At 42.2% G+C, this 25,832-nt stretch overlaps 1 protein-coding gene and 1 pseudogene across 2 annotated transcripts; one reads left to right on the top strand and one right to left on the bottom strand.

Annotated features, from left to right (window-relative positions):
- Positions 1-2,926: 2,926 nt before the first annotated feature.
- On the bottom strand, positions 2,927-10,898 carry LOC115146934 (high choriolytic enzyme 1-like; annotated as a pseudogene).
- Positions 10,899-12,475: 1,577 nt separating this feature from the next.
- Positions 12,476-24,912, top strand: LOC115101332 (steroid hormone receptor ERR1-like). 2 transcript variants are annotated; one of them, XM_029620735.2, is made up of 8 exons: positions 12,476-12,965; positions 15,306-15,428; positions 18,974-19,357; positions 19,538-19,654; positions 19,871-19,984; positions 20,222-20,389; positions 20,620-20,889; positions 21,472-24,912. In XM_029620735.2, exons 3-8 carry the CDS (start codon positions 18,979-18,981, stop codon positions 21,723-21,725), a joined length of 1,302 nt encoding a protein of 433 aa, XP_029476595.1. In that variant the 5' UTR covers positions 12,476-12,965; positions 15,306-15,428; positions 18,974-18,978; the 3' UTR covers positions 21,726-24,912. The 2 variants fall into 2 exon arrangements, with proteins under 2 accessions (XP_029476595.1, XP_029476594.1); XM_029620734.2 differs by lacking the exons at positions 12,476-12,965; positions 15,306-15,428 and adding an exon at positions 15,449-16,030.
- Positions 24,913-25,832: the final 920 nt, after the last annotated feature.

Genomic DNA, 25,832 nt, shown 5'->3' with positions numbered 1-25,832 from the left:
ATAAACAACACATTTTTAAAATAATCAGAATATTTTGTGTGTGCATGCGTGTGAGAGAATTTCCAGCATTTTTATTGTTTTCCTGAGGAACGGAAAGATGACTGTCAGTAAATGAAGGACAATGAAGATACAGTGGCACACTGAGAATGAATAACAGTCATTTAGAATTATATTGCATACAACCATCTTTTCTCAGTTCTTCAATTAACAAACTACATACCTGAAATGAGAAAAACAACATGTAATATGTCTTATCAACACATTTTGCAACCTTTTGCACTTAAGAACACTTAAGGAAATTAAAAATGGGGAAATAAATTGTTAAAAAAAGTTCATACTCACTGCACTGACACAGGTTGTTGATCATTTGGCAAATCTGACCATAACTCTATACTCATGATTCTTGCTTACAAGCAAACGCTCAAACAGGAAATACCAGTGACACGCTCAATATGGAAGTGGTCAGACTGTTTCACTAGCGCAGACTGGAATATGTTCCAGGATTCATCCGATTACATAGTTTACCACATCAGTCACAATTTCATTTATCCATTATTTTACCAGGTAAGTTGACTGAGAACACATTCTCATTTACAGCAACAACCTGGGGAATAGTTACAGGGGAGAGGAGGGGGATGAAAGAGCCAATTTTAAACTGGGGATTATTAGGTGGCTGTGATGGTTTGAGGGCCAGATTGGGAATTTAGCCAGGACACCAGGGTTAACACCCCTACTCTTACAATAAGTGCCATGGGATCTTTAATGACCTCAGAGAGTCAGGACACCCATTTAACATCCCATCGGAAAGACAGCACCCTACACAGGGCAGTGTCCCCAACCACTACCCTGGGGCATTGGGATACTTTTTAGACCAGAGGAAAGAGTGCCTCCTACTGGCCCTCCAACACCACTTCCAGCAGCATCTGGTCTCCCATCCAGGGACTGACCAGGATCAACCCTGCTTAGCTTCAGAAGCAAGCCAGCAGTGGTATGCAGGGTGGTATTAATAAGTGCATCGATGACATCATCCCCACAGTGACCGTACTTACATATCACATACTTACATATCACAACCAGACGCCAGGCAACATCCTCACTGAGCTAAAGGCTGCCACTTTCAAGGAGTGGGACACTAATGCGGACATTCATAAGAAATCCCACTATGCTCTCCAAACAGATAAAGAGTCAATACAGGACTAAGATCGAATCCTACTACTCTGGCTCTGACACTTGCAGGATGTTTTTATTTTTTATTTGAACCTTTATTTAACAAGGCAAGTTAGTTAAGAACAAATTCTTATTTACAATGACGACACCGGCCAAAACCAGACGACGCTGGGCCAATTGTGCACCGCCCTATGGTACTTCTAATCATGGCTGGTGGTGATACAGCCTGGATTCGAACCAGGGTGTCTGTAGTAACACCTCTAGCACTGAGACGCAGTGCCTTAGACTGCTGCGCCACTCGGGGGCCCCATATCACTCATATACAGTATGTAGCCATGAAATGCTTTTGAAAGGCTCACATCAACACCATCATCTCAAACACCCTGGACCCACTCCAATTTGCATACCACTCCAACAGATCCACAGATGACACAATCTCTATTGCACTCCACAATGTCCTTACCCACCTGGACAAAAGGATTGACTACAGCATCATAGTGCCCTCAAAACTCATCACTAAGCTATAGACCCTGGGACTGAACACCTCCCTCTGCAACTGAATCCTGGACTTCCTGACGGGCCTCCCCCAGGTGTTGAGGGTAGGCAACAACACATCCGCCACTGCTGACCCTCAACACGGGGGGCCCTCAGGGATGCTTAGGGCTTAATCTCCTACTGTACTCCCTGTTCACCTACGACTGCCTGGCCATGCACGACTCCAACACCATCATTAAGTTTGCTGACAACACGACAGTGGTAGGCCTGATCACCGACGACGATGAGACAGCCTATAGGGAGGAGGTAAGAGACCTGGCAGTGTGGTTTCAGAACAACAACTTCTCCTTCAACATCAGCAAGACAAAGGGGCTGATTGTGGACTACAGGAAATGAAGGGCTGAGCACGCCCCCATTCACATCGACAGGGCTATAGTGGAGTGGGTCGAGAGCTTCAACTTCCTCAGTGTCCACATCACTAAGGATCTATCTTGGTCCACACACACCAACACAGTCATGAAGAGAGCACTACAATGCCTCTTCCCCCTCAGGATGCTGAAAGGATTTGGCATGGGCCCTCAGATCCTCAAAAAGTTCTACAGCTGCACCACTGACAGTATCTTGACTGGCTGCATCACCGCTTTGTATGACAACTGCTCGGCATAAGACCGCTTGGCGCTACAGAGGGTAGTGCGTACAGCCCAGTACATCACAGCTCCCTGCCATCCAGGACCTTTATTCCAGTCGGTGTCAGAGAAAAGCCCTAAACATTTTCAAAGACTCCAGCCACTCAAGTCATAGACTATTCTCTCTGCTAGCGCACGGCAAGCGGCACCGATGCACCAAGTCTATAACCAACAGGACCCTGAACAGCTTCTACCCCCAAGCCATAAGACTGCTAAATAGTTAAACAAATAGCTACGTAGACTATCTGCATTGACCCTTTTTGCACAAACGTTTTTTGACTCATTACATATGCTGCCGCTACTGTTTACTATCTGTCTCTTTATTCCTAGTTATATGTACATATCTACCTCAATCACCTCGTATCCCTGCACATCGACTCGCTACTGATACCACGTGTATATAGCTAAGTTATCGTTACTCATTGTGTATTTATTATTACGTGTTTTACTTTTCTATTATTCCTCTCATTTCTTTCTGCATTGTTGAGAAGGGCCTGCAAGTAAGCATTTTACTGTTAGTCTACACTTGTTGTATATGAAGCATGTGATGAATTAAATGTGATTTGATCCTCTGAACATCAACATCCTATTTTCACAGACGGGTTAGGAATAGGAGTGATGGTGTCCTTCCCGTTCTCAATTGAGAAGGCAGGTCCTAAAATGGAAGAGGGACACATTTTATGAGAAAAGAACAGTATCAAAACAGTAGGCAGTTGACTCTTAAAAAGTGTGCCATCATGTCTTACAAAGCTTGAAATCCAAATTGGGTAATGGATAACAGATGAATTGTCATATGGCGTATTTGGATTGTTGGTGTCCTGTTTCTGGAAGTATAGATGGATATGAGTATATATGAAAGTGCTTCTGATACTTGTTGATGTTGTTGAGGTAAGATAGCGCAATTCTTAAAAGGTGTCAATGAATTTGATTTGATATATGGGCACTTGACCATGAGAGTGAGAGGATATTTTCCCCAATTGACCAATAGATCTTGACATACTGGTCTCCGTCACTCCTGTTCTGCTCATAGTAGATGCCCAATGTGTGGACATGTGAGTAAAACTCATCCAGTTTTACTCTGAATGTCAATGTAGTCTGACTGGCCACTCCAGGGACCAAATCGAATGCAGGTTCTTGTGTGAAACGATTTCATGGACGTCTCAATCATAGCCTTTTCGGAGTCATCTGTGATGAAGACCAATAAGACTTCTGTCTCACTTGCGTTATCACATCATAACATCAGATTATATGTGTTCATGGTTTAAGAATAAATAATGAATGTGCTATGTCAATTTATAAATAAAATAATTATTTTCACTTACAGAAGTAATTGTCTTATGATATAACACCTCCACCAGTCCAGAGGAGGATTTGGTCCATCTGCAGTAGTTGCTGTTGCCCCAACACTTCATGGCGTTTCTGGTCCTGAGTACAGCTACATCTCCCTCCATCAGCATCTGGCTCATCCCTTAGTGCAGAGTCAAGTGGATGGCTCATTCCTTAGTGCAGAGTCAAGTGGATGGCTCATCCTTTAGTGCAAAGAGTCAAGTGGATGGCTCATTCCTTAGTGCAGTCAAGTGGATGGCTCATCCCTTAGTGCAAAGAGTCGAGTGGATCACATAACGAAGATATGGATTGTAGATGTTATGTTAATCAGATACTGACTTGTGAGCTTATAAATCAATTTTATGTACCTTTGTTTGCCTCAAGGATCCTTGTAGTGATGTCTAAAGTATTAGATTATTTGGTAATGACATCTGAACAGGAGTGTACAGTTACATGGCAGCTGCCATACTGCAGTATTTAAATATTTCTTGCTAGTTCAGCATTGTGTTTCTAGCTAGTGTTGTAAATTGCACAAATAATATGTACCTTTTCAATATACAGTAGACATGATTATTATATAGCACTGCACAGTATTGTGCATTTAAAGTGAAAGCGTACCATCCTCAACAGGCCATTCATGCAGAGGAGACAATCACTGCGTGAGTGATTCTGAACACTACAGTGAGTTGAGAGTTTAGATAGGAGCTCAGCCGTGCCGAGGGCTCCAGCTTTTACAAGCGGAGAGTGGGCCTGGGAGACCAAGCAGGAGCAAGGCGAAGATGGCGAAGTTGAGGCTCTGGTCCGTGCTCCTTTAGCGGGTGGAGATGCTCAAGGTGGAAGCAGGTGTGTGAGTGAGACAGAGCATAGTTTTTATACAGCCACACAGGGAGGGACCACCAGGCCATATGTCAACACGAGGAGCCGAAAACAAGTATTTTAGAAGAGGGATTAGTACAGTAACCTCGCCCATCCATTCAGTCACTAACTCATGTTACATCTACAAGGGCAGGTAGAGTTGTGATAGCTATGTTTTTCATGAATGGCCGGGGTATCCTGGAAGGATATTGATCTCATCCCGTCAGTAGAGGATGCCTGGATATTTTTTTTTAAATGCCTTCCTAACCATCTTAAATAAACATGCCCCATTCAAGAAATTTAGAACCAGGAACAGATATAGCCCTTGGTTCTCCCCAGACCTGACTGCCCTTAACCAACACAAAAACATCCTATGGCGTTCTGCATTAGCATCGAACAGCCCCCGTGATATGCAGCTGTTCAGGGAAGCTAGAAACCATTATACACAGGCAGTTAGAAAAGCCAAGGCTAGCTTTTTTCAAGCAGAAATTTGCTTCCTGCAACACTAAGTCAAAAAGTTCTGGGACACTGTAAAGTCCATGGAGAATAAGAACACCTCCTCCCAGCTGCCCACTGCACTGAAGATAGGAAACACTGTCACCACTGATAAATCCACCATAATTGAGAATTTCAATAAGCATTTTTCTACGGCTGGCCATGCTTTCCACCTGGCTACTCCTACCCCGGTCAACAGCACTGCACCCCCAACAGCAACTCGCCCAAGCCTTCCCCATTTCTCCTTCTCCCAAATCCATTCAGCTGATGTTCTGAAAGAGCTGCAAAATCTGGACCCCTACAAATCAGCCGGGCTAGACAATCTGGACCCTTTCTTTCTAAAATTATCTGCCGAAATTGTTGCCACCCCTATTACTAGCCTGTTCAACCTCTCTTTCGTGTCGTCTGAGATTCCCAAAGATTGGAAAGCAGCTGCGGTCATCCCCCTCTTCAAAGGGGGGGACACTCTTGACCCAAACTGCTACAGACCTATATCTATCCTACCGTGCCTTTCTAAGGTATTAGAAAGCCAAGTCAAGAAACAGATTACCGACCATTTCGAATCTCACCATACCTTCTCTGCTATGCAATCTGGTTTCAGAGCTGGTCATGGGTGCACCTCAGCCACGCTCAAGGTCCTAAACGATATCTTAACCGCCATCGATAAGAAACATTACTGTGCAGCCGTATTCATTGATCTCTCCAAGGCTTTCGACTCTGTCAATCACCACATCCTCATCGGCAGACTCGACAGCCTTGGTTTCTCAAATGATTGCCTCGCCTGGTTCACCAACTACTTCTCTGATAGAGTTCAGTGTGTCAAATCGGAGGGTCTGCTGTCCGGACCTCTGGCAGTCTCTATGGGGGTGCCACAGGGTTCAATTCTTGGACCAACTCTCTTCTCTGTATACATCAATGAGGTCGCTCTTGCTGCTGGTGAGTCTCTGATCCACCTCTACGCAGACGACACCATTCTGTATACTTCCGGGCCCTTCTTTGGACACTGTGTTAACAACCCTCCAGGCAAGCTTCAATGCCATACAACTCTCCTTCCGTGGCCTCCAATTGCTCTTAAATACAAGTAAAACTAAATGCATGCTCTTCAACCGATCACTACCTGCACCTACCCGCCTGTCCAACATCACTACTCTGGACGGCTCTGACTTAGAATACGTGGACAACTACAAATACTTAGGTGTCTGGTTAGACTGTAAACTCTCCTTCCAGACCCATATCAAACATCTCCAATCCAAAGTTAAATCTAGAATTGGCTTCCTATTTCGCAACAAAGCATCCTTCACTCATGCTGCCAAACATACCCTTGTAAAACTGACCATCCTACCAATCCTCGACTTTGGCGATGTCATTTACAAAATAGCCTCCAATACCCTACTCAACAAATTGGATGCAGTCTATCACAGTGCAATCCGTTTTGTCACCAAAGCCCCATATACTACCCACCATTGCGACCTGTACGCTCTCGTTGGCTGGCCCTCGCTTCATACTCGTCGCCAAACCCACTGGCTCCATGTCATCTACAAGACCCTGCTAGGTAAAGTCCCCCCTTATCTCAGCTCGCTGGTCACCATAGCATCTCCAACCTGTAGCACACGCTCCAGCAGGTATATCTCTCTAGTCACCCCCAAAACCAATTCTTTCTTTGGCCGCCTCTCTTCCAGTTCTCTGCTGCCAATGACTGGAACGAACTACAAAATCTCTGAAACTGGAAACACTTATCTCCCTCACTAGCTTTAAGCACCAACTGTCAGAGCAGCTCACAGATTACTGCACCTGTACATAGCCCACCTATAATTTAGCCCAAACAACTACCTCTTTCCCAACTGTATTTAATTTATTTATTTTGCTCCTTTGCACCCCATTATTTTTATTTCTACTTCGCACATTCTTCCATTGCAAAACTACCATTCCAGTGTTTTACTTGCTATATTGTATTTACTTTGCCACCATGGCCTTTTTTGCCTTTACCTCCCTTCTCACCTCATTTGCTCACATTGTATATAGACTTGTTTATACTGTATTATTGACTGTATGTTTGTTTTACTCCATGTGTAACTCTGTGTCGTTGTATCTGTCGAACTGCTTTGCTTTATCGTGGCCAGGTCGCAATTGTAAATGAGAACTTGTTCTCAACTTGCCTACCTGGTTAAATAAAGGTGAAATAAATAAATGAATAATCTTAGCTCTATTTAATCTTCATCTGATTACAGATAGTAGGCCTATGCATCTACAATGTATAAGTCAAGTTGGACATATGGGAGTACGGAGTTGGCAAAGCTCCCATACTAAGACATTAAAATATCACTCAAAGAGTAAATTTATAGAATCCATTAGAAAATTAATTAAGTGCTGTATATATTACAAAGATTCTTTGAATTTAACATATTAACATAAATCTGTATTGTAAAGCAGACAGATTAAGGGCTCTATTAATTCCATACTGCTAAAATTCAGCATTACAACACAATTGAAATTTAAAGGCAATGTTCCTGTGTTAGCAGAGACTGCATTCATGGTAAATGCTGCAGATGTCGGCTTAATAGGACATGACCTTTACATTTCTAGCGTGCTCTCTGTAACACTTCAGCGATACAGATTGAATAGAGCCCTAATGGTCCAAATGCTTCAGTTTTCAGCGAGGGAGTCCATTGTGGATGTTCTGTCACTAAATAAACCCTTACTTCTAACAGTAGGCTAACACTTTACATTAAGGTACCATTTAGGGCCTCCTGAGTGGCGCAGCGGTCTAAGGCATCACTACAGACCCAGATTCGATCCCAAGCTGTGTGACACCCAGCCATGACTGGGAGACCCTTGAGGCAGCGCACAGCGTTGTTTGGGGTCAGGGGAGGGTTTGACCGGTCAGGATGTCCTTGTCCCATCATGCTCTAGCCACTCCTTGTGGTGGGCGGGGTGCCTGCAAGCTGACTTTGATTGCCAATTGTATTGTATTGGTGCTGCTGGCTTCCGGGTTAAGCGAGCAGTGCGGCTTGGCAGGGTTGTGTTTCGGTGGATGCATGGCTCTCAAACTTTGCATCTCCCGAGTCCATACGGGAGTTGCAGAAATGGGACAAGGCTATAACACCAAATCGGGGAGAAAAATGGGGTAAAAGTACAAAAAATATATACAGTACCCGTCAAAAATTTGGACACACCTACTCATTCAAGGGTTTTCTTTATTTTCTACATTGTAGATTAATAGTGAAGACATCAAAACTATGAAATAACACATGTGGAATCATGTAGTGACCAAAAAAGTGTTAAATAAATCAAAATATATTTTAGATTCTTCAAAGTAGATTCCTCAAAGGTACCATTTATAAAGAGTATACAGTTGTTTATAAATAGTAAATAATAAACTACAGATAATAGTTAGTTTACTATAGTTAAATTATAGTTTATTGTATTACATTGTTTAACATATATAGAAAAGAGTTTTGATCCCATAACCATGTAATCTGACATACTGGGTGAGGTTGCTGCAGTAAACCCTCTGCTAAAATGCATGTTGACCCAAAGTGATGATAAAAAGCATAAGCCTGTCTGGTAGCACCTCCCTATGTGGGTCTCTGACAGTCTCACACACCTGTTCCTATGCACCGGATGACGGTATCATAGGTCAGCCATTTAGATAAGGTAGAGGTTAATCAAACTCGACCAAAACAACAGAATTGCCATGGAATCGCGTGGGAGAAAGGGCCGTGGGGGAATGTTCCTGAGTCTCCTCATTGCCCTCCAGAAAAATGTGCCTACATTTAGGCTATTGTTCATATGTGTATTTCACATGTTGCGGTAAAAAGCTGAGTATAATGCTTGTATAGATGTCAACCCCAACACATGTTCATCGTCCTCTGGGGTGACAGGTAGCCTAGTGGTTAAGAGCGTTGGGCCAGTAACCAAAAGGTTGCTTGTTTGAATCCCTGAGCCGGCTAGGTGGAAAAATTGGCCATTGTGCCCTTGAGCAAGGCAGTTAACAACAACTGTGCCAATGATGTTGATTAAGGCCGCCCCCCACACCTCTCTGACTCAGAGCTTAAATGCGGAAGCATTTAGGTTGAATGCATTCAGTTGTCCAACTGACTATCACCTTTCTCAATCAACTGCATTACAGTAAAAGGCGACTGACCACCACCACCGAGTTCTGTATACTAACCATTTTACATAAACAGGACTTTGCATTTAGCAGTCACTTCTAAACCTGAAAAGGGACAACTTGTACAGCCAAATCTATCCAAATCAGACTTTAGTAACCACATTGTGGGCCTGTTACAATACATCAATCATGACGGATTTGATGAATATCCAATATTTTTTTACATCAGATGTGTGGAATGCGCTCCAATCTGGTCAATGGAACAGTCTACACTCCTTTACCGCATCTATGGTTGCTATGTTCATACCATTCTGGAACTTTGAGGGGTCATGACATAGCCTCTCTAGTAATTCAATAGGATCTCAATGAGCTTATTCTACATTGCAGTGCAGGCGAGTTTGAGAGCATCAAACTGTGATATATCCAGTGCTTGACTTGGACGGGAGCTCACCAGAGCTGAGTACCAGCACCTCAAATTTTCTTCTGCTTGAGCTCCTGTTCCTCTTATAGAATATTAGCTCAAAATAATTGTGGTGTTCCTGCACCTAAATATAAACAGTAGGCATACCGGCACCCAAAATGAGTACTGGCAGCTATTCCAGTCCAAGTCAAGCACTGTATAGATAAATGGTGACTGACTGACTCATCTACAAATAATAATGAGTATTTATTTATGATGCAAGGTGATTTGTAGATCAGTCAATCGGCTGTCGCCTGCACCTATGGTTCTGATAAACCATCAAGCCTGCATGCGCAGTTGACTCTGTGACCTTGTGCTCGAGGACACGAAAGCAGACGTCACCACAGACAGGCACATACTGTAATTGGCAATGTAATAAAAACACCACTAGAGAGCGCTACAATACAACAACTAATGAAATGCGACAATTCAGATTCCCCTGACATTGAAAAGCTAAAAAATAAATGTATATTGATCAAATATGTCTGTCCTCTTTCTAATTCTATAACATTTATGTATGCTAAAATATTGCCACTCAAAACCAATACTAACAGGTGACAGGTGTCCTATTCCACAATGACCCAGTAATAACTAACACAATAACTAACAGGTCATGTGACATGCCATGCGGCCTAACAGTTATGTGTGTTTGGCTATTGGATGAGTAAAATTAAGATACCAGTATGCTTTCTCCATTCAGACAGGATAGGGTTGTCTACTATATAGAGGGTGTTGGTCTTCAGAGATGAAGAATGGCAGTACTAGAATGTAATGTTCGGCTGGCTGGTGGAACATTTCCTGATATGACAAGGCTTACTTTTTATTTTTTATATCACTGAGGGTCTCTCTTTCACCCCTTCTCCCATTTCGACCATGTCCCGTTTCCCTATTGGTTCAGTTCACTCTTGGTTACTTAACCTTAGATGGACAAGAACAGGCTGAGGACACCCTAAATAATTAACTCCCTTTATATCCGTCTCTGCAACCATTTGGCAGCAGACCCCCAACGCCAGGATGAAAAAGCATAATTCAATAAAAAGCCATCTCATTAAAAGTACGCAAAACAATTAGATGAGTGGGCTACAGTAGTAAGATACACATATGCACAACAACTGGATCACAAAGAGAGTAGCCTAGCTTTGTGGAAGCTATAGTCGGCATACACTTTTCACTATACAAAGCATTATCTGTGTGGTTGCTTGTTTTAGTGCCTGTGTGTCTGTTGTTCACACCTGTCTCTGGTCATATGACCTGTCAGCATGCCACCATCCCAGGCCATGGCCTCCTTTGACATACAGCACATTCGTTCATACCTAATTCTAAAGTCGTACAATGGTTCACGTGACTCCTCAAACGAGGAGTGTTTAAAGGACTAGGCAAGGCATCTTATGCTCTAACAACTTAATTAACAATAATAAATAAAAACATTCACTTCAAGCTCCTAAACCTACCAGTCGCCCAGAATATAGTGTATGTGAAACGCCGTTTTTGCAATAGGGGATAATGCGTGTGGAGGCTGACTGCAGCAACATGCAAACCGTTTGAAATGCAGCGCATGCGGAATCCGCGTATGACCTTCAATTCAAGGTCGATGTTTTTCTCAATGACACCGGGAACACTGCCATCAGTCTCCAATCTCTCTGCAGTGTCTCTGAAAATGTTCTCAGACGTCATAGGTCTAACACATGAACATACAATACATTATTATAAGCGAATTATTTTATGATTGATAGGTTTGATTAAATAATATTTACTGTTACATATTTGTATTATAGGAGACTACCGCATGTGGTCTTCCTCATGCTAAGCTATTTTAACAAACACACTACTTAGATAATTCCAGTTGCCAACTGTTCTGTGTTTTAAAATTAATTTTCCGCGGACAGAGGAAATGGGTTGTCGGCTCTTTCCATGACTGCGATAGCACTGCATGCGCACCCCTCTCCCTTCCTCTATCGATGCCAGCTGTTATAGTCAAGTTAACAAGCGGATTCTAGACTTCGGTTTTTCCTCTTCTCATCTCGTTGCAGTCGTCCACTGACCCCCACTTCCTTGGCATCGATCCAAAACTCCGCGTACCAGCTGACGAGTGTTGCCTACGTAGCGCAGTGAGCCCGGTCAGAGTCACAAGACCGAGTCGACTGAGCTCGGTTGCAAACATTTTCCATGCCATCTAAAGCTATGTTTACTATGGTGTCGTTTGATCCATTGGGGGACATGAATTCCACTGCATTACAGACATGTACGAATAGAATGTATTTTGCAAATTGGCCCATAATTAACTGGTTATTGTTCATTAGAAACTCAGGTATGACAGGACTAGGAAATAGTGCAGAATTTATATTGTGAAGCTATTTGGATTGCATAATCATATAGCTGTTTCTGAAATGAAGTAGGCTAGGCCTAGACCAACAAATTATCAAACTGCATAAGCAATCCAAAAAGCAGCCTTTATGGAAGTTAGTAGGGCCTAACTTAATTGGCCTTCCTGGTAAAATAAAACATGTAATAAAGATCACCTATTATTGGTCCAACTATTTATAATAGGCTGGGCCTACTGTAAATTATTGAAATCCATGAACCTGTAAAAGGAATTATGGCATATTACTGGTTGGCATTGGAGTTTAGAGGCAGCACATAGCCTATTCGATGCAATAATAAACCAGGCACTCTTACTGCGCTTTCTGTATGTTGGTAGTGAGCACGATCTAAATACCATAGGTAAATGATCACGACAGGTTTGTTTCTATATGCGATGTATAAAACCTAAAACAGTGAGGCTACAGGCTGACGCTAGACTACAGTAGGTCATTTTTTCATTGTTGCAACGCAGATGACGCTGATGGAAGGAGGCTGGATTGGAGGGCGCGCACGGACGTAACCGAGACACCGCAGACGCAAATTGAGAGAGGGAGGAGAATGGACAAGGGATAGGCTATACGTAACTAAAACCTCAGTTGTAGCAGCGAGGATAATCTACAACCTCCAGTAACATCAATATGCAGGACCAGGCCTGATAAGAGAATAGCCTATGGATTAAATACCACATTTGGTTTACCATTTTTTATCAGCTGCAATCAGTCTTTCGACGCTGTGTCCCTTGATACATTGTCGCAGCAGTTTCTATTTTCAAGCAATCATTTTAGAAACATTTTGCGCTACGACGACTGATCGCAGCTCAGATCCTACAATTTAAACATAAATAAACGTTATAGGCTATTATTTTGGCCACGAGCTGCATCCACTCTTGTGGCAATGTCGAAACCCCGGTGAGTATAACCGTGGCTTGTAGTGGAGTTCTCTGTGGCTTCCGTAGCGACAGTACTGCCTGGTCTGAGACTTCTTTCCTGCGATGTTCACACAAATACAAGTAAGTGCTTGATAATGGTCAACATTGTAAATCTGTCAAAATATAGGCCTACTGTAGTCTGTATTCCGTCTGAATCATTTGCACGCGCAGCTCCTCTCTATTCTGCAGCTGATTAACTTTGCATGACCACGTTATTGAAGTGGGACGCGCTAACGATAATTGTAACGGTGAGTTTCTGTAATAATAAGATACCGAATGCTTTGGCATGTGTGTTGTGTCACTGGGACATCATGACTGACCCAAAGAGTTCAGTCAATTCCCTCTAACCTACATCAAGCTAAAGCTTTACCCTCACTCATCAGCGCAATGTAGTTACCTACACATTTTCATGTAGGCTTTTATTAATCCAAACATATTGGTATGAAATAGAACCAAATAAATTATCCTTACTGTAGCATTTGGTCTGCAGTGGACTAGTTCTTGTTTCTGGACTTTGGCTACCACAGTTAAGTCATACATTGTACATATATATATATTTACCATTTAGCAGACAGACACTTATCCAGAGTGATTTACAGGAGCAATTAGGGTTAAATGTATTGCTCAAGGGCACATCAACAGATTTTTGACTAGTCTGCTCAGAGATTCAAACCAGCAACCTTCCGGTTACTGGCCAAAAGTGTTTAACCGCTAGGCTACCTGCCACCCTTATCTCTCCAGGTAAAGGCCTGACCAATAGTCTTTGATGGCATACTGAGTGACAACCATAATTTAAAGATACTTTTATGCTTTAGGAACTCAGTTTAAACACTCACACAGTCCAGTTTCTCAACTGCTGTTCTACATTTCATCATCAGAATGCAGGTGAATAGTCTCCCACGGGAATAACCTGTGCAAACTATGACCCTCCAGGACCAGGATTGAGATTCCTGATCTTAAGAAGCCATAATCCAGTTTTGCAATTAACCTTTCACCGGTCTGAGATCAGTTGGCAAGGTCACCTCTGCTGCTCTCACTGTCTCTCCACAGTGCTGCATGCAAAGCTTTCAAATTGAACTTTAGATATCCTCAGTCCTTTACACAGAAACACCAATTGTGTTCTAACAGTTCTTAATCTGAGATAAGGAACGTTTACAGAGATAGTTAACTGAAAAAAATACTGGTATCAGACAAAGAAAGGAGACAGAATTGGGTCTTTTGTTGATGCTGTTACTGTTGAGTTTAAAGTGTCAATTGTCAAGATAGATTTTCTTGGCTCAGAGCTCATCATGATGGTCATTCAAAGCCTTTTTTTATAATGTGCTAGATGTTGTAGAAGATGGTGCCTATCATCGTGCAGAACTTGTGTTAGTAAAAAGATGACGCTATCTAGAAACAGTTTTAGACAAATTTGTCTGTCAGTTTTTGAGCTTCACTTCAGGTTAAACTATTTGTGATGCATGTGAACAATAGTTATGGTGCTGTATTTTCAACTTAAAATAGGAAAATGTATATGAATAATTATGCACTATTTTATACATATGGCATGTAAATCAGAGATTCTTTTAACTTTTCCCCTATAACATACCAATTTAGTCATCCTATCCCCTAACATTTCTTCCAATATTGTTTTGTCCCCCGGTCTTAAAACATTCATCCAACTTAAACATGTTCTGTGTGCTTGTGTCTGAGGGAGGCCGAATTGCAGTTACTCTATCTGTCCTTCAAGCTTTCCTGTGACTTTGACCTTTGGAATGTGTCACAGAGGGAGAGAGTTGGGGGAGGGGTGGTTGGGTGTAGTGTGCAGAAACGTGTATATGTGTGCTTGTGTGGGAATGGGAAAAGTGACTGCAATGATCCAAATTGTGTCTGTGAGAAAGACAAAAATGGTTTCCCCCTTTGTCAGCAATTTCTACCAAATGGTGTTGATGAAGATAACAGGACATAGTGTATGATAGACAGTCACTCAGTCATTTGATACAATTTGGTTTAGAGATAGGGAGTAGTTTAGTAGTTTTACAAAGCTTTGACAAATCTCTCTCTCTCTCTCACACACACACACACACACACACACACACACACACACACACACAGGTTTTGTTGGCTATACATTTCAATACCCTAATAAGCTTGAAAATCCTAGACAGAGTGCTTAAAATATGATTGAGCCTTATAACAAGAAAATATATCAACATCTTCGGGCTTATGTTGGTTAAAGCAACCATTATGTTTGGTGTACAGTACATACTGTATGTACACGTGTGTGTGTGTGTGTGGGGAGGGGTTAAGATTTAGATAAAGTAACAATTGGGAGACCAAGATGAAATGGGTTTTGTCCCTGTCCTATGACATAATCTTGAACATGCACATAAAAATACATGACCTGAGAAGAAATCAGAAATGTTTTGTCTTCCCTCTTAGGTTTCCTGATAATCAGACTGTTCTACCCAGACCATAGCCACAATTCTAAACCAATAAAAAAAAAGTGAGTGTGTTTACCAGGAGAGGAGACGAATACGGCTTTACAGCAGCACAGCAACACAGGTAATTGCTTTGTCTTCTATATCTTTCAATCAAATCTGAACCAACAGTAATTATGGATGTTCAATAGTGATCTGATCTATTAATGCGGTTGTGAAGTTTGCTGAAACTATTTTAAGATATGGTCAAACTGATTGACTTTAAGCACTGACAAAGTGTAGGACTACATACACTCAGCCTGTGGAGGATATGCTTGATAAAAGTTTGAAGGGTTTAATGATTTCACAGATCAAAAAGTTGCCATTATTTGTCAAATTAAAGTTGTTATTTATGATGTGTTTGCTTTTTATAAAGACTTTTAGCTATGCTACTAAGGCATACTGTAGTAGGCTGGGGTAGACAGTCACCCTTGTCTCAGTCTTTCATTGAATGACTTACATTGACTACTTCCTATTATGCATCAGACTTCCCATCTCCTCCTGTCTGAAAACCAACATTCGATTTCGACACGTTTGAGGATCATGACACGTTTTAGACGCGTTATAACATGTTAGCTACGTTGTGTAGCCTCTCAACAACACAAACCTGTGGGATAATATCGCCGAGGGAAAGCACATATTTGGGGAACTCAAGCTACATTGAGGGAGAGAGCTTGCTGGCTAGAGGTAAGTTGATGTCACCTGATGAGGAAAGCCCAACAATACACATAGATTGCTAGCTAACGTTAGCTAGCTATTGTAACGTTACTCGTATATTTTCTTTAGACTTCAGTTTGGGATTACCTAGCTAGTTATCTAAATATACGTTTTCCATTCAGCTAGGTAACTGAACCTCCAACACAGATCTAGATAGGGAATATTAGCTGGAAGGCTAGCTCGTTATACCTGAGAATGTGCCAACGCCACACATGGAATTTCACTTGCTATAACGGCTAGCTGTGATACTGTCTAACGTTAGCTAGCTAGCTAAATTCCTCATAAAGCCAGGAAGAATAATAGGGACGTGGCATTCATTTTCTTATTACCTACACTTTTTCCTTTACCTGACCAACCTGCCTCTCACCGTCCCACGAATGGCTTTGCCCGAATTAAAGTACACGAAAAAATAGTTAGTAAATGCATAGCTGTTAACACAGCTAGCTAGCTAGCTAACTCACATGCACTGCACATTTTATTGAATCTTGCGGGGGCTTCTTCCGGTTGTCTCTCGAGTTTGAGTTCAGCGATGGTGACCGATTATATTGTTAAGGCTCATTCTGACAAATAGGCGTGAAGAACTCAGCATTTGTCAGATCATTGTCAGATCATTGAAATCTCTGTTTTACCACTTCATTTTATCACTCTTGAATATGTTAATTTCATAAAAGTCAGGAGATTATTATTTACCTGTTGGGATCATCATTATCAGAACATTGTAGTTATTGAATAGCTTCACAAATAATAAATGCTCACCTATGCCAAAGATGGGAGCTAGAACAGTGTGTGAAATTCTTGGCATGGATATATTTTTACTAGAAAGCATCTGTGCCTGTGTCTCTCTCCCTCCTTTGCAGTTGGACTGTAACTCCTGTTACAAATAGTAGAGAGGTGGGGTTGGGGTCAGGGTAGTAATGTCATAGTTGACGTGTTACGTAAAGGCGTAAAGATTACAGGCCATAGTGAACGGCGTGTGAGAAGCATTTGGCCACTGGACCAACCAAAGTACATTGGCCCACATTGCAACACCTCCTGCTGATCTGTGGAAAGGAGGAGAAGGGTAGGACCAGTGGCCTACAGTGTAGAGTTCAGAGACAGGATCCCCTTTTTACACAATCCCTGTCTGTGTGCTGTGTGCTGTCATAATCCCAGAATCTCTTTAAGTAACATTTTTGCATTACATTTTGAAAGTGTTCTCTTTCTACAGTTGTACAGATGATTAAGTGATAATCGGCCATGCACAACTGTCTCTAATGCTGTTTGTAGGTTCAGTGCGTCACAATGGAGAGTGTTGGGAGTGTCGTCCATCTCCTTACTGGGATTCCTTATGGGGTTAAGGGATTGCTGCTACTCTGCTCTGGATTAATGACCCTAATCTGGAGAGGTCAGAGTAGGTTGGAGCTGGGATTATGGTCTCTCTCACATCCCTTAGCATTTTAGCGCTCAAATACGGTACATACGGTACTCTCACACGCATGCATGCTTGAACACGCTCTCCCTTCCCCTTCTCTGTCTCCATCTCGCTCGCCTATTTCTCTCTCTCGTAATTCAAAATATCCCATTATTGTTACGTCAAATTATTCTCTGCTGGTGTGCAGCCATTTGTCTTATAGGCTACTGGTTGTTGCATATCTATGAGGCAATAGGTACCCACACTGCAGTAGGGCTGGGAAGCGCCAGGGACCCCACGATACGATATCACGATACTTAGGTGCCGATACGATATGTATTGCGATTTCCACGATTCTATATTTATTGCTGTTCAATATTGTGATTTCATGTTCCAAATATGTCTACTGCTGAGAGATGAGAGCATGAGAACATTAGTTTGATCAGTCATTGAAATTAAAGTGCTGAAAACATGTTGGCTCACTATTTAAAAAGAGGATGGAGAACAAGCTAAATTAGGAAAAATACCAGAGTTTTGGTGCAGATGCAGCCGACAAGCTCTAGCTAACGTACTTTGACTCCAATGTAATATTGTCCAAAATAATATTACGATATGTAACTGTCATTGTTTTTCCTCCCATCACCTAGCAAGAATGATGCAATGTTTAGAGATAAGGAGGAGACTCCACCCAAAGTGGGGTATGAATACCATCACGGGGGAAGCCATGCCTTTGTCTGAATTACAGCTGAATCGACCCTTTGGGAAGAATTCAACTTGGTTAAGCTTTTCTAGTGTCCGTGAGTTATTTACTCTGAAAATTAGAACCTAACCGTTGGCGTTGTCGGCAGGATTCACCATGATTGTTTTTATCAAACCAAAGAGTCCAGATCAGTTGTAATTCAGACAAAGGCATGGCTTCCCCCGTGGTGGTATTCATACCCCACTTTGGGTGGAGTCTCCTCCTTATCGCTAAACATTGCATCATTCTTGCTAAGCAGGGAACTAAGTGATATGAGCCTTTAACGGTTTCTCCCCTTATCAGTACTGTCACGTGCGATTGTTTTCCCTGCGCTCAGCCCCTCCCAAGCTTCGTTATGGCACCCCTCATGTCTCTTTTGTAACTAATGTTCCTATACTTCTGAGTATAAGTGTTCCAAGTTTAACCTCAAATCCAACACTGTGAAAGCCTACAGTTTTTTGTTGTTACTTTTAATAAATCAAAAGGAGGCATATTACAGTGTGTATTATGTTCAGTCTTTGCAGCTCTCTGTTGGTGCTTGGCAGTCAAGCCAAAGGTGTCTTCGCCGTGACTTGTCAGATGTCAAGCGAGTGATATAATTCAGCATTGAGGCAACAGCTTTGATTATTTTAATGTTGTCTCCTTAGGATTGATGTTGGTCCTGGTTGTCTGGAGGGGTGTATTGATACTAACATGTAATGAAAAGGTGACTCAGAAATGGATGTGTGACAGTCTCATACCTCTGTCTCACCCCCCCCCCTATCTTTCTCCCCTCTGTCTGCAGTGATCATGTCTTCCAGGGAGCGTCGGTCAGACCTGTACATCAAGGCAGAGCCCAGCAGTCCAGAGGGAGGTGGTGGGGGCCGGGCCAGCCCAGGGGGAGCCTCCTCAGACTCCTCCCAGAGTGGTGGAGGTGGGACAAGAGGAGACGGGGTTGGGCGCTACTCACCCCCTCTGTACACACCGGCCCTGCGGTGCCACTTCAAGGAGGAGGGTGGTGATGGGGTGGAGGAGGGATCCACAGGTAGCGGAGGAGGGCGGTGCAAGTATGCCCTGAGCACACTACCCAAGAGACTGTGTTTAGTGTGTGGAGATGTAGGATCTGGCTACCACTACGGTGTAGCCTCGTGTGAAGCCTGCAAGGCCTTCTTCAAGAGAACCATCCAGGGTAAGGATGTGTGTGTGTGTGTGTGTGGATGAAGTTGAGTGTGTCTTGTGTGTTTCTGCAATCCAGTACAGTGAATGAAATGGGATAGACCTTGATTGCTTTGACAGAAGTCTCATATCGCTATTGTTTGTTTATTCTCCTTCTCTCTGTCCTTCTTTCCACCTCCTTGCCTTACCTAAGGTAACATCGAATATAGCTGTCCTGCGTCAAACGAATGTGAGATCACCAAGAGGCGCAGAAAGGCTTGCCAGGCGTGCCGCTTCACCAAGTGCCTTAAAGTAGGCATGCTGAAAGAGGGTGAGCGTATGACCCATAGCCCTTAACTAGTGGTCTGGACTGGTCTGGTCTGGAGACACTGTTTGATGCAGTGTGGAAAGTAGTTATTTGATTAAGATCTGCCTTTTTTTATCTCCATACTTCTCCAAACAAAGGGAATTTGTTTCTCTTTTTCTCTCTCACTCTCCTACTCTCCTTTTCACTTTCTATTAATTGTTGTGGTGTTGTGTGTTGCAGGAGTCCGTCTGGACCGGGTCAGAGGAGGGAGACAGAAGTATAAAAGGCGTCCAGAGGTGGAGAATGCGACCTACCAGAGTGCCCCTCTACCGCTTAGGAAGGAAGGGGAGAAAGGTAGGAGATTGTTCAGGAGACATTTTCAGAGTTTTTCAGTTAAGAAACACTCTTAACTGTGCAGTCTGTTTTTCCAGAGAGCCTTCATTTCTGAACAGAAGCATCAAGTAACATCATGGAACTATTTCCACATAAGGATGAGTTTAGATTAACATAGTGCCTTTGTCCTTTGTTTTATGGTAAATGTAACATCAGTTGTGCCATGACCTTTGCTTTCTGTTTGTGTGCGTGACCCAGGCTCCTCCAACATCATCGTGTCCCACCTCCTGGTGGCAGAGCCAGAGAAACTGTTTGCCATGCCTGACCCCCTGCAGCCTGATACGGCTCAGCGCACACTCACCACCCTCTGTGACCTCGCTGACCGCGAACTGGTCGTCATCATCGGTTGGGCCAAACACATCCCCGGTAAGGGGGACAGGGAAGAGGGATTGGTGGGGAGGGAGATCGGCATGAGAAGAGAATGGCGGAAAGTATGGAAAGTAAGGTGAAATAAGTTAGTGGGAACTAGCCCTCAACTCTTATCAGTAGCCCTGCAGTGGTTCATTATGCCTTGATCAGGGACTAGAATGCTGTCTCGTTGTATCAGCTTTTAGCCTAGTGATTGATCAGTCAGTCTACCCTGTCCCCCACTGTAGGCTTCCTGTCGCTGTCTCTGGCAGACCAGATGTCGGTGCTGCAGTCCGTGTGGTTGGAGGTGCTGGTGCTGGGTGTGGCCTTCCGCTCCCTGGGCTGTGAAGATGAGGTAGTGTTCGCTGAGGACTTTGTCCTTGACGAGGAGATGTCCCGCGTGGCTGGACTGACAGAGCTCAACGCAGCCATCAGCCAGCTGGCCCGACGCTTCCGTTCCCTGCAGCTGGACCGGGAGGAGTTTGTCATGCTCAAAGCCATCGCACTCACCAACTCCGGTAAACTAGCTATACAAAAGTATAATCCTAGAATACCTTTTACAATTGGCATTATGTGGAGTGTCACAACATGAAAATGTGATGATAGAAGTAGGTGAGACTGAAATACCGAACCCTCCATATGTACAATTAGTTGCTAATATGATGACATGCTTTATTTGAAGCACTATTCCACTTTCAGTTCCATTAAGGACCAGTTTATGTCCAACCGTTTATTTAAAAGAAAATACAACTCAAGGAATCAGCGAAGACAGATTAGTAAAGATCGGTGTCATAGTCTCCATTTTTGAAGAGATTGTTGATGAAAATAACTCCAGCCCTGAGGGACTGACAGACAATTACTGTAAACAGAAGATGCACCCCCACGGTCTGCTTAACCCACAAAGGCACTATGTGTTATGCAAATACAAAGATGGTCATTAGTCTGGACTGGTGTGTCCTGTTCCTTAATCATTCACATTTTCTGCCAAACACAATCTTACAAAACCATCTCTCCAAAAGATAAAATAAATCATTTAGAAAAAAACACCCTCTTTCCCCACTGATATACAGTCTGACCATGCTCCCCCTCTCCTCTGCCAGACTCTGTGTACATAGAGGACATGGAGGCAGTGCAGAAGCTGAGGGACCTCCTCCACCAGACCCTGTTGGAGATGGAGTGCCAGCGACATCCCGAGGACCCCCAGCGGGTGGGGCGCCTCCTCCTCACCCTCCCCCTCCTCCGCCAGACAGCTGGTCGCGCCCTCACCACCTTCTACAGCATCAAGACCCGAGGTGGCGTGCCCATGCACAAACTCTTCCTAGAGATGCTGGAAGCCATGATGGACTCGCCCTAGAGAGAAGGGAGGATGAGGAGAAGCCAAGGAGAGCGGATGCAAGGGCACGATGAGAGACGGGCAATCTGCAGAGTGAATGGCTGGCTGCTGTGAACGGAGAGGTTTGTCTTAGATTTTGACCATGAAGAATGTGGAGATAATCTCTGGCCTCTTCAAGAATTTCAAAATGGTGTTAAAAAAAATGGAGAAAACATGTATACATGTTGTAGATGCCCTCAGTGGAGGTTGATTGATGGTGGAGTTTAACACCTTAATACTTGACTGCCAAACTTCATTGAAAGAGTCCAAGACATAGTCAGTTTGAATGTCAGAATCATATTAGATTTCCAGTATCACTAAGGTTTTTCATTTGTAGCACTGGGCTCAGACATCAATTCAATGACTATTCCATGTTGGTTCAACATCATTTCAACCAGTGTGTGTGCCCAGTGGGTAAGCTTCACATCAGAAACTACTGAAGAACTGCAGTTAGATATCTAAGGCCAGACTGTAACCTTGTGGCTGAGTCTTGATTGTGAAAAATGCAATAGCTCCCTCCACACAAAAGCCATACTAAAATACCAGGCAAAGAAACAACCATTTACAAAGACTGCAGTATAGGGTCAGACCACCCATAAGAGTAGTAGGTTAGTCTACATACACAGACGCACAGTCTTACAATTTACTCATAGGAATTACTTGCAATATTTTTAAAGCAATACAATACTTTACATACAAAAGAAAATAATAGTGGTAACTGGTTAGGCAATGACTGGCTATACGTATAGGCCTATGTGGCAGGGTGGGTGTGGAAAAACAGCTTATAAAAGGCTGTGCAAATGGTTATTAGTCCAAGAAAAGGGAATATGATGATTGTCAACAAAGTGTTGAAGTGTCGCTGTACTTGGAAGTTGTTTGATTTTATTTATACTGTAAGTAGTCCCAATAGGCATACAAAAAAAATGAATTATGCGCAAGCCTTTGTGTGAGTGTATGTGAGAGAGAGAAGGTGCGCTGTCATTTTGCAGTGTTGGCACCACACTGAAGCGGCAAGATCAGGGGAAAAAGTAACTGTTCTACTTTCTTGGTCAGCCTGGCCATAACAGAGTGAATAAAGAAGATTGGGTCAGAGGGGAACAATGGCTCCTGAGCATGTTTTCATTGGATTCTTGATTCTCCAGATCTCTTCACTGGTCCTCTCCAACCCCTCTGATTCAGATGGAATGTGCTGTTTAAAACCATTAGTTTGATTAACTGACTGCCGTTATTAGTGATCAAATCGATTTGGGGCTAAAATTAGGAATTTAAACTATGTTTTAAATATATATATATATATATATATATGAGGTGTTGTTTCAGCGGAACAGTTTGCTTCTCCTCTTGCAGCCACTGAAAGACTGAAGAAAGGGACTTCTGTTGTTTTGACCTGGAGGTCTTCGTACTGTGTATGACCTTTGAACTGCAAGCCTAATAGTGCCCAAATGGGGTTTAGAGCAACATGAAATGCAACACATTCAGCCTCATATGGGAATCTACAGCCACTCTGACTGAGACCCTCCTTTTAATCCTTCTCATAGTTTCTATTTGTCTGTTTACTCTGTTTTATGGGCTTGATTTGTGAACTACATTTATCTATTCAGAGCTTACAGTTTCTGTAAGCTACAGTGTCTGTAAGCTACAGTCTCTGTAAGCTACCAGAAATTGCCAAATGTAAAGGGCCTGGACTGTTGGTCCTTTGGCCACTTGCTGAGGAAGAATGTGATTGTAAATCAATCAGAGCAGCAAAATGCTAATTCAGTCTACAATGTCATAACATTTCTAGTAATACAGAACCCAACATGTATGATGTAGACTCTAAATCATACTTGTTGGGTGCTGTATTACTATAGATAAGTTATGACTGTGTATTTTCACTGTTGAGAACTTTAAAGCATGGTAAAAAGCCCATAAGAGCTGAATCCAGTAAATGTGGTTGTCCCTGACATGAATGATGGGATAGATGAAACTAATTGCCACTTTTAATTGAAATTCATACTTGAGTATCTGTTTTTTCTACAGGATTTTAATCTTTGAGTTTAGATTGTTAAACTTGGAAAGTTTGGTACTGAAATAAGACGGTTAAACTCTGAAAGTTTGGTACTGAAATACCTGAATAAGGCAATCCATTGTGAATGTTGTGAATGTTATGTTTCAAATTTATTACTGAAATAGATTTTTTTTTCTGATAATGCATTGAAGAAAACCCATGTTCTTTAGTATATTAATTCAACCATGTGAATTAACATACTCTCCTCTCAATTACCCCACCTAGTTGTGAGAGGAGATTTTGCAGTCTGGAAACTCCCAAACAAATGTTCGAGATTTAGTTCTGTTCTTCGTGGCTGTGGATGTTTGCGTTTGATGACCATTTGTGGCTCCATTATTGTAATTCAGGTTTTTAAATTAAAAAGTAACACCAGGCGACAATTGTTTCAACTCTGTACTATATCTTGCTGTCTGATTTGTTATGTGTTCTATCATAATTTTTGTATTTTGTTTCTCAAAGACTGAATTAAAAAAAAACAAATGTGTACAGTTTAATAAAGTTAATGTTTGTGTCAATATTAACTCTAATATAATAATACAAAGGTAGTGTTTTCATAGGGATACGCAATATGTAATGCCACTTTGTCTGTCATATATAGGTACGGTTGGTGGGGGGGATTTAGACTATCACAATGTAGAGGATGTAAAGTCATTGCTAATTGTTAGTATGTTTGTGTACATTGACGTAAATGAGCAATACAAGAAATTACCAAAACTCAGTTTCACATTTCCTTGTATAGTCACATAATGTAAATTAAACATCAACAGTAATAAAAATAATTAATAGTAGTACTAAAGCTTATAATATGGAAAAATTCTAATCGATATTTGTATTTAAAAAAATACTGTATTTAAAATATTAAATTCTATTTTTCACTCAATTTGCTGATGTTTGTTAATACTCGTTTAATTTTTTTGTGTGGGTTTTAGTCTAATGGCTGTGAATGTCTGTGTTTGTACTGTTTTTCAGTAAGCTACAATGGTTCATTTGATGTGACTGTCTATACAAAATGTTCATAATTAAATCACTGTGAAGACAAATGCTACACTGCAGGAAACAAGGGGTCAATCTAAATATTGTAGGTGCTTTGTGTTTTGTAATAAATTAGCAGACACCATCACATATCATTGGTCTCGTACGTCTTCTGTCATGATCTGTTTGTTAGAATGTTTGTCTGTCTGCTGCTGTCCTGTTTCCCAATCATGTTAAACAATATTTCCTGTCCTGCTCACCAAAGGTTCATCAGTCAGATATAACCAAAGATATCCTATTACATTAGTTATAATATGTAAGTCTATGGACATAACTGCATAATGCAGATTCTCAGCAAACATGTACCCCTCTGCAGAGGTACAGTATCATATCAGATTTCATTAAGAACCCCAATTTGAAAGACAGTCAGTTTGTGAACTTGTTGTATTTAGAACAATCTCCCATACCAACAGTTTACCATCAACACATTAGACATGTATCCTGCACAGCCTCATGCACAGTGATCTCTATTTTTATTTTATTTGACCTTTATTTAACCAGGCAAGTCAGTTAAGAACAAATTCTTATTTTCAATGAAGGAACAGTGGGTTAACTGCCTGTTCAGGGACAGAACGACAGATTTGTACCTTGTCAGCGCGGGGGTTTGAACTCGCAACCTTCCGGTTACTAGGCTCTAACCGCTAGGCTACCCTGCCGCTATAGCCCTATGACCTAGGGCTATAGCTCAGTTCATCACCATTTACAGCAGGAGGCACATTATCTATCTATATGGTCAATGGGCTTGAACCTGGGTCATCTGTGGAAGATTATATTAGCCCTCTTCAGCTAAAAACCTAGGCATTTTTTAAATAAAATAAAAACAGCACATTATCTGCCAAACGCTGCCACTGTCACTGACACCAATGGAACCTAACGATGTGCTCTGGTCTCTCGGTTTTGATTGGTTGGATCAGAGAGGATCTTGCTAAAACTGTCTTCTCATTGGACACTGGGAAAAGTGCAACAGCTTTTGCTTCCCGTTTGCTGCGCTTTAATGACATAAGTTCCGC

This window comes from Oncorhynchus nerka, linkage group LG19 (assembly GCF_034236695.1).
Source record: "Oncorhynchus nerka isolate Pitt River linkage group LG19, Oner_Uvic_2.0, whole genome shotgun sequence".
NCBI classification, from domain to species: Eukaryota; Metazoa; Chordata; class Actinopteri; order Salmoniformes; family Salmonidae; genus Oncorhynchus; species Oncorhynchus nerka.
This window is presented reverse-complemented; position numbering and strand designations above follow the sequence as displayed.